This window comes from Phaethon lepturus, unplaced genomic scaffold, assembly GCF_000687285.1.
Source record: "Phaethon lepturus isolate BGI_N335 unplaced genomic scaffold, ASM68728v1 scaffold16830, whole genome shotgun sequence".
Lineage (NCBI taxonomy): Eukaryota > Metazoa > Chordata > Aves > Phaethontiformes > Phaethontidae > Phaethon > Phaethon lepturus.
The window spans coordinates 8,979-26,413 of NW_010509954.1; the positions used below are offsets into that span (position 1 = coordinate 8,979).

The following is a 17,435-nucleotide window of genomic DNA, read 5'->3' on the forward strand; positions in this document are numbered from 1 at the left end:
TATAGGGCATTTGTAAGATTACGGATTATAACTATTAGAAATATATAGAATCAAATTAAATCTCAGTTACATTTAATTCTGCATCAGAAATAACTGAGAGGTCTCTGCAATTGCTCTGTATGATAATATCCAATATTTTATGAGTATGAGAAATAATTAATTATAAAGTTTCTGAATAATTGGTATAAGTATTCATCTATGAACTTCTTAAAAACATCTGCAATGGAATATGCGGAGACAAAGACAGACAGCAAATGTCTCAGTAATTGCCTTTATAAAACAAAATTGTCCCTATCAAGAGGCAGTTCTTTAAGCCAGGGTAGCAATCTGAGTTAATGGTCTTCAAAACAACTTTTTTAAACTTAAGGCAATTAAGAGCTGCAGAAAAAAAGGAAAGAGAAAAAAAGCTGTCTGAATTTACAAATCTTTACATATTGTGAGGGCCTCCTCTGGCTTGAACTTCGTTCAGCACCCATTGCTGCTTCAAAGACAGCATTGATTCTGCAGACAATGCACATCTAGGGTCAAGGCAGGTACCCGGTGGATCCCAGTGAAAGTACGTGCAAAATAGAGAGAAATATGCATAAGCCTGCCTATTTTTTTGCTGGCATCAACCAAAAAGGAGGGCTAAAGAAAGGCTGCAATTCCATAGCAGTGACGTCATCAGGAGGCAGCAACAGCTAGAAGTGAGAGGAGATTTCAATAAAATAAGGGTCCCCCAGACATCAAAGTATCCCCTAAGAGCTCTGTATATCTGGCTTAATCATATGGTTTAAGTGTGTTTTCTAACATTTTAATGCTGCTGTGCTCACTTTTCACCAATGACCAATAAGCTGAAATGACAACATTGCCTTTTGTATCTTTACTGATCATGTTACAGTGATGGATATTGTTTCCTCATCTAGTTAGGACTGTCTCTCATTCCAGATGACATTCCACTGACACCTCCATCAGAGGCTAGGGAACAACTGGACGAGCTACCTCCTGCCATACTTTAAGCTCTTTCTCCTCCAGTGACACACAGTAGCTGACCATGTGTGGATTCACAGTGTGCTGAAAGGAAATGGGTTATTTTAAGCCATTTTCAGCCAGTCAGTCTGGCTCATCTGTTAACTCTGCACTGCAAGGAACACGTACCCAATGACAGAGTAAGTCCCACTTGAGTGTGGAGCACTAGATGAGCGTGGAACAGTTAATTATCATCATTTGAGGTCCTCTGCCATCACCCTGAATATCTAAATCACCCCAAAAATGAAATACGGAAGGGTGCTTTTGTTTTTGAAAATTTTAACATTCAATTTTAACATGATGGCAACCATATTACTTTACCCTACTTTTTTTTTTTTAACTCTCATACTCTTAAACTGAACACAAGAGAAAAATATCATGGCAACCTATTTCTTTTTGTCTTATTCCTCTGTGTTCCCCACAAAATAGTGATCTGAATTTTCATTTAATTTTCCTCATGTATTGCTAGCAGTGAATTTTGGAACAAAATTTGTTCTGTTTTGTTATTTCAGACCAACAGGTAATTTCGAATTTAAAGTGTCTATAATAGGACTAGTGAGCTTGTAGGTTTGTTGGAAAGAGGGATGTTTCTTAGTCACTTGAGAGCATACTGTATCTCCAGTCTAATTCTGCAACAGTTTCATAAAAAAAAAAAGGTATGAATCTGCTAGAACCTTATTTAAGCAAAGCCCTTAAGCGCATTAAGCAGTTAAAACTTTGAGAACAAATGTGCTTAAGTGCTTTGCTGTATTCAAGTCATAAAAATTATTAGTCATTAGTGTATGTTCAGTTACATCTTGTGAGTGCATGCATTTAGTGGCTATTGAATAAACAAACTGATTAATAACATTTGCAGTGAGAAAATGAAACATGATTAGCTTTAATATAGTGAAAATACATTTTACTGTAAAAAAAACATCCCTCTCCATGTAACAAAGTTGGTATGACCATTGGTGTGGGTATGTTTTTTTCTATGCATATCCCTATATATGTTAAATAACAATTGACAGAAAATCTGACCTGTAAGAGGATTTGGAAATTCTCCGGGGTTTTTCTGGCAATTTGCTGGAATAGCATTGCTTTGAGGAAAAACCTCAAACAGAAAACAGGTTGGTTTTCAGAAGCAATGGCTGTCCCATTTTTCGCCTCCTGGTCTGAGCATTCAGGCTTCATGGGTCTTGGACGAGGCCTCTGTTTTGACTGTTGTTCTGACCCCCAGTTCTTTTAGATTGTTTTCCTTCACACACCCAGGACCATTGAGATCCCAAGTCTCATGTACACACCACAGGCACGAAGCTGGACAATGTGCAAGTTTCAGGTGGCATTTGATTCTGCACAGCTTGAAAACAATTTTTTCCATGCTGGTAACTTCCCTCTCCACCCACTTCTAAGACTGTCTTTAACCCCTGAAACTGCCTATTGTTATTACAAATTTTCAGAGGGAGGGAAAGGAAAAGCCTTTTAATTGTAAGTTTAAGACGTTCTAATTTTAATTCCTCTTTCAAATATTTCCTCCAATTTCTCATATAACTGGATTAATATTTTGTTTTAACAGTGACAGCACAGGAACATGAATCAGCTTTTATTTTTTGTCTTTATTTTTTTTTTTCCTGAGCATTCGTAGATTAGGTGAACACTGTAAATTCTTTTACTGATGTAATAAATAGTTTTCCTTATTTAGTCGGTGATACACATGACTGAAGCACAGCTGGGTTTGTTCTTACCATCATACTTTGTTAGAGTCTCATTTATGTATTGATTTCTGAAATTATGACTCTCCAGTGGCAAATTAGGCAACTTAAAATGCATTTACAAGCAGGCTATTTAAAATATGAATTTTGAAACTGCCATTTAATAGTTAGTTGATAGTATTTCCTTCCTTCCTTAGACCTAATCCCTAATGAATTAAACTGGCCAATATATAAAATATCATGGCAGTTGTGAATAGTGTATTATACAAAAAATTGCAAGCATATATATGTTTGAGGTGTTGCATTAAGAAATTGTAAGATTCTCAGTAAGTTTTATGGACAATATCAATTTACTTGGTGTATGTGGGTGTGCTTTATAAAATAGGAAAAGACTACAATATTGTTGGAAATAGGTTGAAATTTCAGTTTTGTACAATACATCATGCTTAGAAACTAGATTTATTTGCAAATGTATTGGTCCAATTAATCTCAAGTAGGAAAAAATCACAATCAAGAAACAGCAATTGCAAAAAAGACACAGTTATGTCATCATCTTCATGATTTTCTATAGTATATTTTCACACAAGTATGATTTTAGATTTAAATAAGATAACCATAACGCACAGTTACCTATAAACTAAATATACATTGTTTTCTTCTGCTGCATCAGTAATATGAACTTCTCTTGAGTATGTATGGTCTTCTAGCTTTGTTCACATGTAGCTGCCTTTTCAGGATATAAGGATTTTTTCTTTTCATTATTTCCTTGTCTTGGCTTGAGTTCTCTAGATCAAAAGCATCTTGCTGAAGTAACTGTAGGATGCAAGAAGAGACACAATGTTATCAGCTTTTTTTTTGGCAATGAAGATTATAAATTCCTAGAAAGTTTTCCAAAACTTTATTTTAACATCTGCCACTAAGAAAAATCTTTACCATAATAGTTGTCTTTTTTGGGGGGAGGAAAAAAAAAAAGGAAGTAAAAAAAAAAAGCCCAAAACTCAAGACACAAAACTAAGATCAGGCTAAAGATGAGCTGAAATCTACGGCCATGATATCTAAATTACACTGGAATAAATGAGATCATCGGTTTTGACTAGAGAGAAAAGCTGGTATGTCCTCCTTGGACTAAAACTCAAATTGATTGAAAACTTCCTAATGATTGTCACTCTGTAATAACTTATTTAGGCCAAACACCTCCTAAAACACCCACTGCTTGCTGGTTTCAGCTTTTGAGCAATATTTTTATCGGTAACTTTCTACAGCTAAAAAATCAAAATGGTAATAAACAAGTAAGAAATGACATAAAACACAAGAAAGCCAAAATTTTGTCAGTCAAAATTTCTTATATAACTGTGTTTTGAGTTTTTAAAGTGTTTTGTTCAGATTCATTCTTGCTTTATCTGTTGAGATATCATACATTCTTTTACCACATTCTTCCATGGTCATGTACAGTCCATCTGGCTGAAAGGTATTAAACTGAAAACATTTTTATACTCACCTCAGTATTTCCATAAGCAATCAAACTCTGTTACTCATTTAATTACTTAATAAATGAGTGCTCATCTAAATTCTATTGAAATGAAGGGAAAGACTCTCATGGTTTCAACAGACTTTGGAGTTAATCCTGGATGAATAAGATCACAAGAACTTCTTTCATTACATAAATTGTTTATTTCAAGCCTTCTTCAATCCTTCTCCCTCTGGCTCTATCCCTTCTTCTTTTAGAGTGTCTTATAAACCTCTGCACTGCATAAGTGTGTTCCTAAACTGAGAGAGGAATTTTTTTTCAATTTCACATGCAGTACTGTTAGGAGTTATGATTCCAAATCATCACAAGAGGTAATGCAACTGCAAAGAAAGGAATCGTGATTAAGTGTGGTGGTGCAACCTCATCTTGTACCTGGGTCGCTCTAAGATCCCTGACAAGCCTTGGCCTCCGAACAAAGGGTTTGGCAGTTGAGAGCCCCTCAACCATACCAAGCACTCTTGTGTAGCAAAGGAGGAGAATGGCACTGAGTGTATCAGGAACAGAATCGCCTAAACAAGGTACAGAACAAGAACAGAACTAATCAATTACCTCCAGACAACCCTGGCAGCCTTACCACTAAAACTTGAGCAACCACCTGCCTGGATTGTGGGAAACTCACTGATGCCTAAACTCAATCATTTCCCAGCCCTACAAATAGCGGTCCCAAGTGAGATCCTTTGAGCTCTCCTGGACCTTAGCAGGCTGTGACCAGCACCTCCCTCTGAGTGGGACACCTCTCAGAGCCCGTGAACCCTCAAGTGTGCGATCAACTCAGAGGCTTGGCTGATCACCCATCGAGTGATGCAAAGCATTCCATGTGAGTATTCGACTGAATTCGAGGGGGGCATTTAAAGGTACCTTTGTACATATTTGTCTCTTTTCTTTATGTCTCTTTACGTGTCTCTATCTCTACACCTTTATGTGTGTGTGATTAAGGAGTCTTAGTAAGTTTTAGGTTGATTATGCTGCTAAATTTTACAAGATTTGATACTGTGATTCAACTCAGTAGCGTTAGTGAATATGATTGTTGCTATTTTGTATTAGATAAATTGCCATCCTAAAGTCACACCAAGCACAAAATCATAGGCTATGTCACCACACCAGAATCCCCGATACTTGATTCCTTTAGTCATAAACGGTTGACCAAGTCTGGGACTAGGAGTGGATTCAGTCGCACCTAGACTCTCTGAGAAGGAGTTTAGAAAGCAAGGGGGTCCACTCTGAACTTTGTGACTCAACAGGAGGGCATTCTTTTACTTTCCTTACTTAACCTTAGTCATAAACCATTGATCAAGTCTGGGACTAGGGGTGGATTTTGGTCCACTCTGAACCTCATGACTCAACAGGAGGGTCTCCCCTGCTTTCTCTCCTCAATCTACACATAAGCCTCATTAACGTGATTCGATCCACAAGTAAATCATTCCAGTCTAGTTGTAATTTGGTTTCTCTTTGTATACCTTTTCCATGTAGAATAAGTAATAGAGTGGACCTTGCCATTGAATTCTGTTGTGGTGCATTTTACAATATGTATATTGTTTTTTACAATAATATATATTAAACTTTTATATATATATACATTTAAACTTTTTATATATCTACTTTTACTATACATATATTAAAATTATTTGCTTTCTGGTATCTTTGATGGTGATTCTTTAAGTGGACTAAATTACACATTTGTGACATTAAGTCATATGGGTTATTGCATATAGTCAGTTCTATGGTAGCTCCTTTTCAGTAATAAATGTACTGATGAAGAGAGTCCTCAGAAAACTCTGGTTCCCAAAGTCTTTTGTACGGACCATCCCAGATAATATTAAGGATTGACAATAAGCCTGCAGCTACAGAGCTGCGATTCAGCAAACAAAAGAGGATCAAGATTCAGACAGACTGTCCATGAACCTGTGATAGCTGAAGAAATTGGGTTTACTGGAAAGCGGGAAGTGACACTGAGATATCTTTTTTCGCTGCGCAAAGCAGCTTTTAGTGTAATACAGAACAACACAAGGGGATTGTGCCCGGTGTGTCTCTCTGGGATCATTACACTAAGACAAATATGACAAATGGACTATAAACAATCATATTGAAGAGCAGCAATCCTCATACAATCACAATGTCAACTTCCAGGACCCTCTTCAGGTGTAGAAGTGAAAAGCAAGAGTTCCCCTGCTATCAGTTCCCTACCAATAATAAGAAGCTCAAAGTACCTAGTAAAACTACATGTACACATGGGAATGTGTCCATGCATTTTGAATCCAGTTTGCCTTAGGACCTTAAAAGGGTTTTCAGAAACTCTGCTTACATTTAGTTATGTCTCAATAAATCTGCAGTAACTTCACGTCTGTTAAGCAGATAGTAATTCTGTGTTCTGGCATAGAGCTCACTTTCATGTGTTTGTTTGGTTCCTTGGAATGGTTACAAAGAGTGGAGAAAGTATGTAGTTAAGAATAATTCTCATTTATCCATGAGTTGTTATAAAAAACAGACAGCTCATCAAAAACTACATTAATTCACAACTCTCTCAATAAGAGGCATATTAGAGGTATTAGAGAATACAAAAAAGGGAAGGAAAGTTCAGACAATGTGACGAGGGTCACATGGATATGGACTTTAAAACATCAGTACAAACAGAGCCTGTGAGTTTAATAGCACTTGAAATATGCATTTGTGATAGTTTGTTTTACCTCCCAATGCTGAAAGGCTCTGCTGTGGCAAACTTTTTGGAGTTGATATACTGTCAGCATTGCTTCCAAGCTGAAGCCATCCAGAGCAGCAGGAAACTGCCTTCCTGAAACGAGATCCTCTTCATCTACCTCTACTGTTTCCCCCACTTGGTTGTTTATGTTGTTGACAAGATTGCAGACATTTAGCAGTGTCATTTTCCAGTAAGGAAGTTTTGCTCTGTTAATCTGAAAATACAAATACGCAGTATTTAACATGGTGAAATTTTCGTTTTGTTTTTTAGTAATAATGTGTGACATTCAAACATTTCGGTTGGAACAACTCTGTGTGTTTGAAGTACTTTTCTTTTGCTCAACTTTTAGATAATAATTAGAGTGTTCTGAAATTATGACAACTCATTTATTAAACACACCAAGTCTGCTTCCCCACAGCCTTACCCCCCAGGTAGATATACACGATGAAAAACTAAACTGCTACCAAACCAGAATGGTAGCATTTCATAATCATTCTGCACAGGTGCAAACAAAAACACAGATGGAAATTAATATAATATAAATTCACGGGTATAAATCAGGACAATGAGTCAAACCCACTGGATAAATTCCCAGTACTGGAATCCAAGGTGAATGCCTGTGGTTAACTAGACGCTCCTCCCCAGTTCAGAACAAATACCAGTCATTTCAAAATTCCCTGTGAAAAGGAACGGAGTCTCTGCTTCAGGGCAAGCTGTCTGATGAGGCTGGATCTAAAGTTATGGAATCTGTATGCCCCAGGAGTTTTGGATGATGGAGAGTCATAAGCCTGGGAGATGTGAATCGAAGGTCTACAGGCTTAGACGAAGGTGGAGCAAAGATGAAACAGAGCTGTGCAAACAACGTATTCTTGATTTGGTAACTGGACTGAAAAACTCAGACCAACTCTATTTAGGTGGTCATAATGGACCTGTTCAGAGATGTTACAGAAAGACAGAAATAGAGAAATTTCATCATGGCTTGTCTCAAATTTTTCTTGCTCCAGTATCTTGCATTATTTAGGAGCTAGTTAAATTTTAAACACTTTTTAAAATGTTGAGAAAAATGATTTTTGCTCTTCTACTGGTACTGTTCTTTCCAAGCAATTGTGGCAGTAGTCTTCTTTAGTTTTGATTATCAATAAAAATCGTGAAAAGCTGAACTCCTACCTCATTCACTGCTTTTCACGTCTTTGACACTTTCCAAATCGTATTCCTTTTAGTGGTGAGTATAAAAATTAGTTTCCTTAAACTAGAACTGGTGACATAGCAATCTCCAATCAAAAGCCAAATAGCAAATTCCTATTTATTACTGGCAAGTACTTCCTTGCTGTGCACATTAGGATTACACTTTACCTATGAACGGAAATGCAGTGCTGCTTCTCCTGGATGTACAAAGTTAAATACAGGTATTACATTAACACAGACATTGCCTTTTACATAGTGACAGCATTAATTAAGAGTGTGGATGCAGTGCTTACTTAGCTGAACATTAGGTAATCACATAATCTGTTGGTTTTCTAAAGCACCTTAACAAAGGGGCGTTGTGTGCAAGATTTACGCATATTCAGCACACTTTACTAATTTTGAGGGAAAAGAAAGAAAATGGAGAGGAGTGAGGAAGGAACAAGAAAAGATGGCATCACTATTAGCATTAGTTACAAAAAATTCCCTTTTAGCCACAATCATTACTCCAATATACATCTGATACATGCATGCCTTCCAAATGAGAATAATTTAGCCCTTTAATAAAACCACTGTATGTTCTCAGATTCCTGACAGGGCTCAGGAAAAAAAAAAGGTATTTTGTTTTGAGGCTAAGAAGAAAACAAATCTCAAATCTTATTCAGAAGCTTGGAATTGGTTCTGCATTTTTTACTTTGAGCTCATCTGTTGTCCCATCTAGGTGCCCTAATTAGTCTGTTGAATTATTTGAAAAGATGTGACAGGTTCAAAACAAAAATCAACCTCTTTGCAGAATGTCTAATTCAATTAACAGAAGTTAAACTAGCAAAAAGAGCAAGTGTTCACTGCAATGTCAAAATCTGCTTTGGTCTGTTTTAAAATATTTGTGAAATATAAAAATATGGAGCTTTCCATAAAAACTGAGGTGGCTTTTCCAGTGTACTTCTCTCTCCTGGGTATATGAAAGAAATGTGAGCTAGCACTACAATAGCTAAATTGCAATGAAGAATAAAATCTAGGGAGAGTGCTACGTGAGCAAGTGAGAGTTCTGAGGTTAAAAAAAACAACAAAAATATTCCAGTGGATGGAAATAGAACAGAAGAGGAAAGGATAGGGAAATTTGTTATGTCTTCTTGCATAATTTACAGAAACTTTTTGATCCAAAGTTACTACTTTATGTCAGCCTGACACATGTCTATGTTTAAAGGAACTTTCCTCTGTATATTACTAAAATACTTAAATAGCAGACTTCATTAGGTAAAATTGGTCTTAGCTCCTACTTATGACGTGGTGGGGGTGGAATTTTACAGTGCTGTGTGCAAGCATACTTCGTTTGTAGGGGCGTCTAATTCCCATTAATACCACACATATATCACCTCAAAGTATTTTTACTTGGGTAAAAACCTGCTTCTGACTTACATTGCTGCCAGCTCACAAAATGAGACTATAAAGCATTAAGAACTTCAGTCAAGACTGAAATATTTTTTTAACTGAACATGCAGCTCTCCAGGTCATGCCCAGTCACTGAACAGAGCAGTCATGTTACTTTTCTACTCCACCATTACAGCAAACATTACGATCAGACAGCTTTGTTTTATAGGTTATGGGAAAACTCTGAAGCAGTTATCCTAAAGGAATATGTGAAAATACAGTTTAAAATGACCATAACCCAAATGTTCAGGTACATTTCTAATGTGTGATATATTTTCCACACAGGTCTAAGCAATACCAACCACAGTTGCTCAAGACACATTTTGGAAAACACCCACACAAGAGATCAGGGAACCCATATCTGCCAAGATGGAATGAATTTCTTCAAGATTAACTTGAAAAATATCTGGGAGTGATCTGAAGGAACAAAAAGGACTACAGTATGAATCAGAATTTAAAAGTTATTAAAGTTGAAGTGAATATGATGTATGCATTTCCATTGTTGAACATGTTTAATATGACTCAGATATATCTTGAAAGAGAATTTTAAAAGATCTCAGAAACTGAAATGAGCTTAGGAATATTTTCTTCTTTGACATCAGGCTTGTCCTATAAAAGATTAAAGAGAATCCTAAGTTATAACTTATATGATATATTTCTCTTTCCATTTCTGGTTGAATGATACCCTTGATAGTTTGTTTAAGATACTTCTTATAATGCCTACCTCCAAAATGTTTCTTTTTATTTTAGAACAAGAAAGTTGAATTCTCTGCTTTTTATATTCTTGTATTTACTTTGTGAAAGCAGATGAAAAACAAATTCATAAGCAATTAAAACCCAAGGTAATGTAGGATCTCTATGGTTCCTTTTCAGAACAGTAGTTGAATTTTGTTCAGAATGTAACCACAGAAATAATAAAACTACTCCCTGTCTTTAAGCGGATATGGTATTGAGTTCTGTTACAGTGGAAGTTCTTCCACGATGTATACTAATGCCTGTAAATGTAATGAATTTTTATGTGATGACTGAGTCAGAAGTCAGTAATTCCTCGGCAGCTGTAACCTCATCTGACTCTGACAAGGAGGCTAAACTCTCTGGGCACATACAGCAATAAGCATTCTAGAGCAATAAGAAGCTCAGAGGGTCCAAGACTTAAAAAAATTAATGGAAGTGGGGGTCCCAAAGGTGGAGTATATTCTAGTGATGATATATTCTTCAAGGAAACACTTCTCTTTTCTTTTTTTTTTTTTTCCTTTTCCTTTTTTTTCTTTAACTAACGTCATCTCAATCTTGTTTGAGTTCAGGACATTCTTCATTGCAAGTGGTGGTTTCAGGCAAGCATTTAGGAAGCTGGGAGTAGAGCTATCTGTTTGGTACAGAAGAGACACAACAGAAAATTGTCCACATATTTGTGATACTTCACGTTGTGTTGTCTTAACAGCTCTTTGGATTTTATATTAGAGGAAAGACAGATAAAGCATTTTAGGGACTTGTTTGATCCATGTACGTTCTTGAGATGTAACAGCAGGGAAGAGTGATGAACTGTATTAAATGTGGAAGACAGGTTGTAAAAAACATGGACATACTTCTTTAGAGATGGAAAGTGATTCAGCATATAGATGAATTTAAAAAGCAGTTTCAAAAGGGCCAGTAGAGACTGGACAGCAGTCTGTGAAGTCAAAAGCATATGGTAACTCTTTCCATAATATTGGATAGACTACTGAATGTTGCAAAAGGTGTGTGCTTAAACCCTAGCTGTAGTCTTGACAGTATACTTCACAAGTGCCTACACAGGAAGATTTTTTCTGTCAAATACTAGAACCACAGGTGATAATCCACTTTGCTGCATTTTTAGATCTGAGCTTTCATAGACTTTTTTTTTTCTTTTTTTTTTCCCCATCTTAATGCTATTTAAATTGTCTGGATTTCCCTTGCTGCTTATTACCAAGTCAGTGTCAAAGATGGTTAATGCAATTTAACAGTAATTGCCCTCAACTGGAACCAGATCTCAGGCACAAGACAAGACAGTTATTATGCATAACATCCTCAAATTTGTCTCTCACACCAAAACCATACTTTTGCTCTAATGAGGGTTAAAAGCTAGCAAAGGACAACAGAAAAAAATAAAAAGAATTTGTCATTTCAGTAATGAATTGAATAGTGGTATGCCTCTTTCTAGAAGCTCACTTTTTAGTGGTTCGATCATGCCTTACTTTGATGTCAAGAGACAATGTATATTGAGCTAATGAATTTTAGCTTGTGATTTAAGGCAGTATAATGCAGAATTAAAGCAATGTCTCTACCATGCATCTACTGCTTCTGTCAACTTGTGGCGTGTCAAGTGACAACAAGGTGTCACTTGTCTTATGGTATATACCATAAGGAAATTGAATAGCAACCTACATGATGTAAAACAACATATGGGAGTTTTATGGCAAACACCATTACTGGTGCGCTGTATCTGTGCATTTTTAGTTACCTGAGGTTGTGCTCTGTGCTGAGAGGAAGGAAAAGATGGAAGTGGAACTTAGGTTCGCAGTTCTACTAAAGTCAGTAGCAAAAATACCAGTCGCTGCAGGGTTTCCTCCCAGGGCATACTGTGCTTTGCCACACAGAGAAAGAACTATTTCTGTCAGCCTCCTACATTTAAAGTTGTGTCAGGAAAAGAATAACTATTAAATCTTTCTGTACCTTAGAGAAGCGAGTGGCAAACAGGTTTATTTAGCACCTAAGGTTAATTACCATGCCAGTAAAGAACATGGGAACCTAAGAACTGCCAGACCAGATCAAAACGATGTATTTTTCTGGCCTCATTTCTTATTCTAGTCTATCCAAAGGATCCTGTGAAAAAGCTCACGTATAAGAAAATACAGTAAATACAGAAGTCTGACAGGCAGGTTTTGTCCTTAACCTTCAACTAGTCATTGGCTTATGAAATTCCTTTTTGGGGAAAATTTTTAATTTCTCATTTTATTTTCCATTGAATTTGAGCACCACACTTGAACTCCATTAGAACAAAGAATTAAAACATTCAACCTTAAACCCAAGGCACTTGTTTCAGGGTTTGTTCTTTAATATGTCGCTGAAGAAATGTTAAACGTATATATTTCCCAGATCATTCATGGAAAATAACACTGTTGAGAAAGTGCTTGTCTATCAACCTGTTTAACACATATGTGCAACACTTGCTGCTTCACCTTGTCAATATAAGATTTGAACTGAATTTTTTTGTCTATTTGTATTAAATAACATGTACAGTCTGGCAACTTGTCAAGGAAATGTCATTTGTCAGATTAATATTCTCACAGTCACGTCCCAAGGTTCCTGTACTAACATTATGAATGAATTCCTACACCAAAATCAGCATATGTATTAACAGTTTTTGCTTTATGACTGTCTTAATTTTATATGCATATAGGAAAAGTTCTGCATAAAAATAGCACTTATGGATTTGACTCTAGGTTAATTCACCTTTCATCAGGCATAATCCTATTGGAAACACATTTCCTCATATAAATTTACATCTCTGCACATAGCACAGTTTTGACAGTTTAATGAAAGTACCAGTGTTACAAGTGAGGAGCAGTTTTAGTGTGTCACATCAACACCTTTAAATTTCCTTTGAACTGGAGAAAATCTTGCACCAAAGTAATGTCTAGCACTGAACTTTTTGGTCTAGACCATAGGTTATTACTTTGTGCAAAGACTTCTGGGTTTGTAATGAGAATTCATTTGCTCCCTACCCGTCAGCTAAAGGAGGAAAAATAATTACCTTTGATGTGTACATATTGGTCAATAAATCTGCTTCTAACGCTTTCATTTCCTCTTCTGAATCTGGGAATAAACCAGAAACATATGCTTATTATTTCATCATAAATCATGGACATTTCAATTCAGCACAGAGAATTTAGATATATCAATGACTTTTGAAAAACAAACCAATAACTTGGATAAAAACATAGCAAAGTGGTCTAGAGGGACTGTGAGGAGGCTTCAGGTAACAGCAACATTATGTTAAAATGGATACTCACTACCTTTTTAAAGCATGATGAAGCTTACTGAAGTGAATTTAAATGATTCATTAATCTCAGTTCACTGGTAGACAGGCCCACTAATCTGCAGCCTTTTCAAGAAACAAAACGGCTGCAATATTCTCCATTCAAAATCAGTATGATTTTCATAACTAGTTGTCTCCTCTACTTACTTTGGAAGAAGATTTTGGATATGTATTTTCAAAGAATAGTTATTTAAGTAGCAGCTAAGTATTTAGGTGAATGGCAGTTATGATTACTTGACAAGATTTAGTCTTGATTATTCTTGGTTAAATTAAGAATATTTTTGCTGACACGAGGGAATTGAACTTGACCAGTTTGTGATACAAGTTCTTGACACTGCATATACCAAAAGAAAGTACTTTGACTGAAAGTCTTAGTTTTTTCATTACAAATTTAATTGAGCTTTGATAGCTCAGCAGACTTGCAAGACCTGTAATTTGGTGAATAGGATAAAATTGCTGTAGAAAGAGAAAACAGCCACAAACTCTTCTGCTTTGTGCTGCACAGAATCACAAGGAAGATCTGGTGCCTCGAAAATGTAGCAGGAATCACAGCTCAAAGACGAGATATAAACAGAAATCAGTTAAGTCTTCAGGTGAAACAGTTACACATGGCTTTTAGTTTTCTGAAATACCAGCAGTCCAAAGCCAAACAATACACTTACTTATATTTAAAACCAAACTAAACCAAAATCTATTCCCTCTTCATATAAGTCATATCTCACTTTCATTAAAATAATCAGTCCTGTTGGCATGTAACACCCTACCACAGAATCTGTGGATAGATTCTGCCTATGCCTTCATTTTAGGGATCATCACCATGTTGTGTCACTACCTTTCACAGAACATGATCTGTCATAGACTTCTGTTAGCACAGGAAGCTAACCATTATAATGCTCTTAAAAATCAATCATGTTCAATCTTAATAAAAATATCTCACCACTACCACTGTGTTTCTTCCTTGAGGAATTCTTCCAAACTATCAATGGTTATTCACCACCTTCTAATTTCAAGCCTAATTTATTTCTAATTACAAATTTATTAATGGTTTGTATATAACCTCCTTCAGTATAAATGATACCTTTCTATTTGTAATATTAACCCAACTCATGTATTTTTTGAGACCAATCACAGCTTAGATTTTTAGGGGGTGCTTACTTGAGCATTAGTAAACAATTGCAAGATCACTGTGCCTTTTGGACATAAACCATTCCCCTGGAAATCCCATAAATACTTTGCTTAAAGGCTATGCCCGGAGCTATTAGACTCTCACCTATTCTCCAGTCTTGTAATAACCTTGTATTCCCCAACTCATCAGAGTGGCCCCCCTCTGTGCCTGATATGATCTCAAGAGAGCACAGCACAGTACAGTTTGGATCACAAGCCTCAGTACTTAACTACCTTAATGCTTACCATTAGCTATATAAGGTAGCTCTCTTACACGGTTTTGATTTTGTTTGTCTTTCCTGGCTAAAAAATTTTAGTATCTCATAAAAAAAGACGTCAGAAAATACGACCATTATCTCCTCAGACATTTCCAACATTGGTGCTTCTATTAAAAGGAGCTTTTAATAGGAACCTCTATTACATCCTAAGCTATTGCATTTTGTACTGTTGCACTGCTGCTCCTTTCTATTAGTCGAGTCATCAGAAACTTCTATGTGTTATGCTGATCTTCCCCTGTAGTGATGCTCCTGTTCACCTTTGCATTACTAGCAGAGTACATTCATTCATTCTTACTTTTTGCATTGAAATTGTTATTGAACATATTAAATAAGACTGGTTTGTAGATCAGTATTACAGCAAGTCACTAGCAACTAATGTCCAACCTAGTGCCTTGCAGCCCTTTCAACACTACTGGTTGTCAGCGTTACTTAATCTCTTAACTGCTTTACCATTAGCCAAAGTTCTGCTGGCAGCACAAGATCACCTCAGATGAATTTCTACTAATGATAGCAGCAGCTCCTGTGAATGGGTGAGCGGCTGGCATGTGACAGCATCATGATTTGTGGTGTCCTGGGTCCTACCAGCTGAGGACAATGAAAGGACTTGTGTCTGATTAGCACCTGGTTTTTACATCCTATAGAGAATGGAAGATAGCTTCCACACTGTCAAGGTTGGAAGATGGCTGCAGACGTGGAAGATAAGTAGGTATTAAGAAACATTTTTGTTGAGAAACGAAGTCTGGAGGACATTATTTAGGAGGCTGGTCAAGATACCCCAAGTGAAGAATAAAGCAAGGCTTGGAGGAAAAGGGAACACATCCAGGTAATTCAGGAGTGAAAGAGACAGTTGAGGAGTAAAAGCGTAAAAAGAGCAGAGTCTCAGAGAGCAATGTATAAAAAGTCTGTTTACACATTATTGTTCAAATCAGAGGGAAATTCACAAAGTTTGATGTCCTCTTGATTCAATTCTTATTGACAAGAAATATAGCTTCTACTCATATGTTCACATTCTACAGGAATGGCTACATTCTACAGGCACACACTTTCCCCTGAGGGCAAACATTTTCAAAAGAAAATTAAATGAATGATCATTTTCTTTATGACATAACTGTCCATATTAGTTAAAGCTGATTTGGCCCCTCCACAGAAGCTTCTCCATGGCATTTCTCATTGAAATATTATTTCAAATTTTCTGGCAAATAAACCATCATGTCAGTTACACATACAATTTTGTTTCTGTTTTTTTTATGAGCCTATTTTAATTTCCACTGAATTTTTTTATTTTAGTGGGCTTTCATTCAGGCTCTACAAACAGTTGAATTTGAAACTGCCTTACTGAAAATACTAGTCACATATTTGTTTAAAAAGCTTCAAATATATGGGGAGAAAATAATAAATATTAAGCCTTGTCACTAAGACTATCTATAGTTCTCTATACAGAATGATTACATTTAAACTGTGATGAAATGCAAGTATTACATGTGTTACATTTTCTTCTTCTGCAGGGGAATAGAAATTGGAAACTTTCATCTAAAGTGAGAATTAGGAATTCTGAGTCCTCCTAGATACTGAAGCTGAAAAATGAAGCTGCTTGTAAATTTACTCTTTAAATTCTGTGGAGTTAAAAGTTAAAGTAATTTGCAAATTAGTTAGGATTGGATTTTGAAGCCTATTCTGCTTCATGTGTGTGTGCATTATGCCTGTTTAATTGCCACCATACCCCTTTTTTGGTCACAAACTTAGGGCATAAATGGCACACACTTAGCTGTGTCATTTTCCAAAGGAACAGGCAATGCATTTTGATATATGGTCCTCTTTTTTTAGGTTTCTAAAGTAATTGCTCTTGGATTAGAAATGCACTTACATTAACCTTCCTACTGTGTGATCTGCATCTGATTCAGCATTTTTTGTCATAATTTCAGATCAGTTGCTAGCAATTTTTTCCCCAGAATGCTAAAATTGTATTCCTGTCACTAAAAAGTGACTAAAGTGCATATATATTCATGTTGACTGAAGTGCATATATATTCATGTTGATTGGGATTATGGCAGCTATTCATATGAGTTGCAGAAATTATAATTTTTATGATGGTTTGGAAATACATGCTATTCAATAAATCACAAATGAGGCAGCATAATCAAGCAGATGGTCACTGATTTATGTTTCCAGTTACTAGTCTACATTAACTGCCATTGCATGGATGCTGTGAGAAGGAATGGTTTATACGAAGTGAGAAAGTTATATGAGGGTGGTATAAAAAATGATGCTGGCCAGAGCCCGTTCGTTACCAGGGCGCCTGTTGGATATAGCCGCGATTGCCCGAAGCAACTTCACCTCTTCCTTTGGGTCCCTCTCAAGGCTCCGGGAGCAGCTCAGTGCCTACCGGTCAGAGAGACTCCGA

General features: G+C 36.3%; 1 protein-coding gene across 1 annotated transcript; it reads right to left on the minus strand.

Annotated features, from left to right (window-relative positions):
* Positions 1-3,139: 3,139 nt before the first annotated feature.
* NTS (neurotensin) lies at positions 3,140-13,379 on the minus strand. The gene is made up of 3 exons (XM_010292026.1): positions 13,308-13,379; positions 6,912-7,136; positions 3,140-3,512 (listed from the first exon to the last, which is right to left on the minus strand). The coding sequence occupies exons 1-3, from the start codon at positions 13,353-13,355 to the stop codon at positions 3,366-3,368; spliced, it is 420 nt and encodes a 139-aa protein (XP_010290328.1). The 5' UTR covers positions 13,356-13,379; the 3' UTR covers positions 3,140-3,365.
* Positions 13,380-17,435: the final 4,056 nt, after the last annotated feature.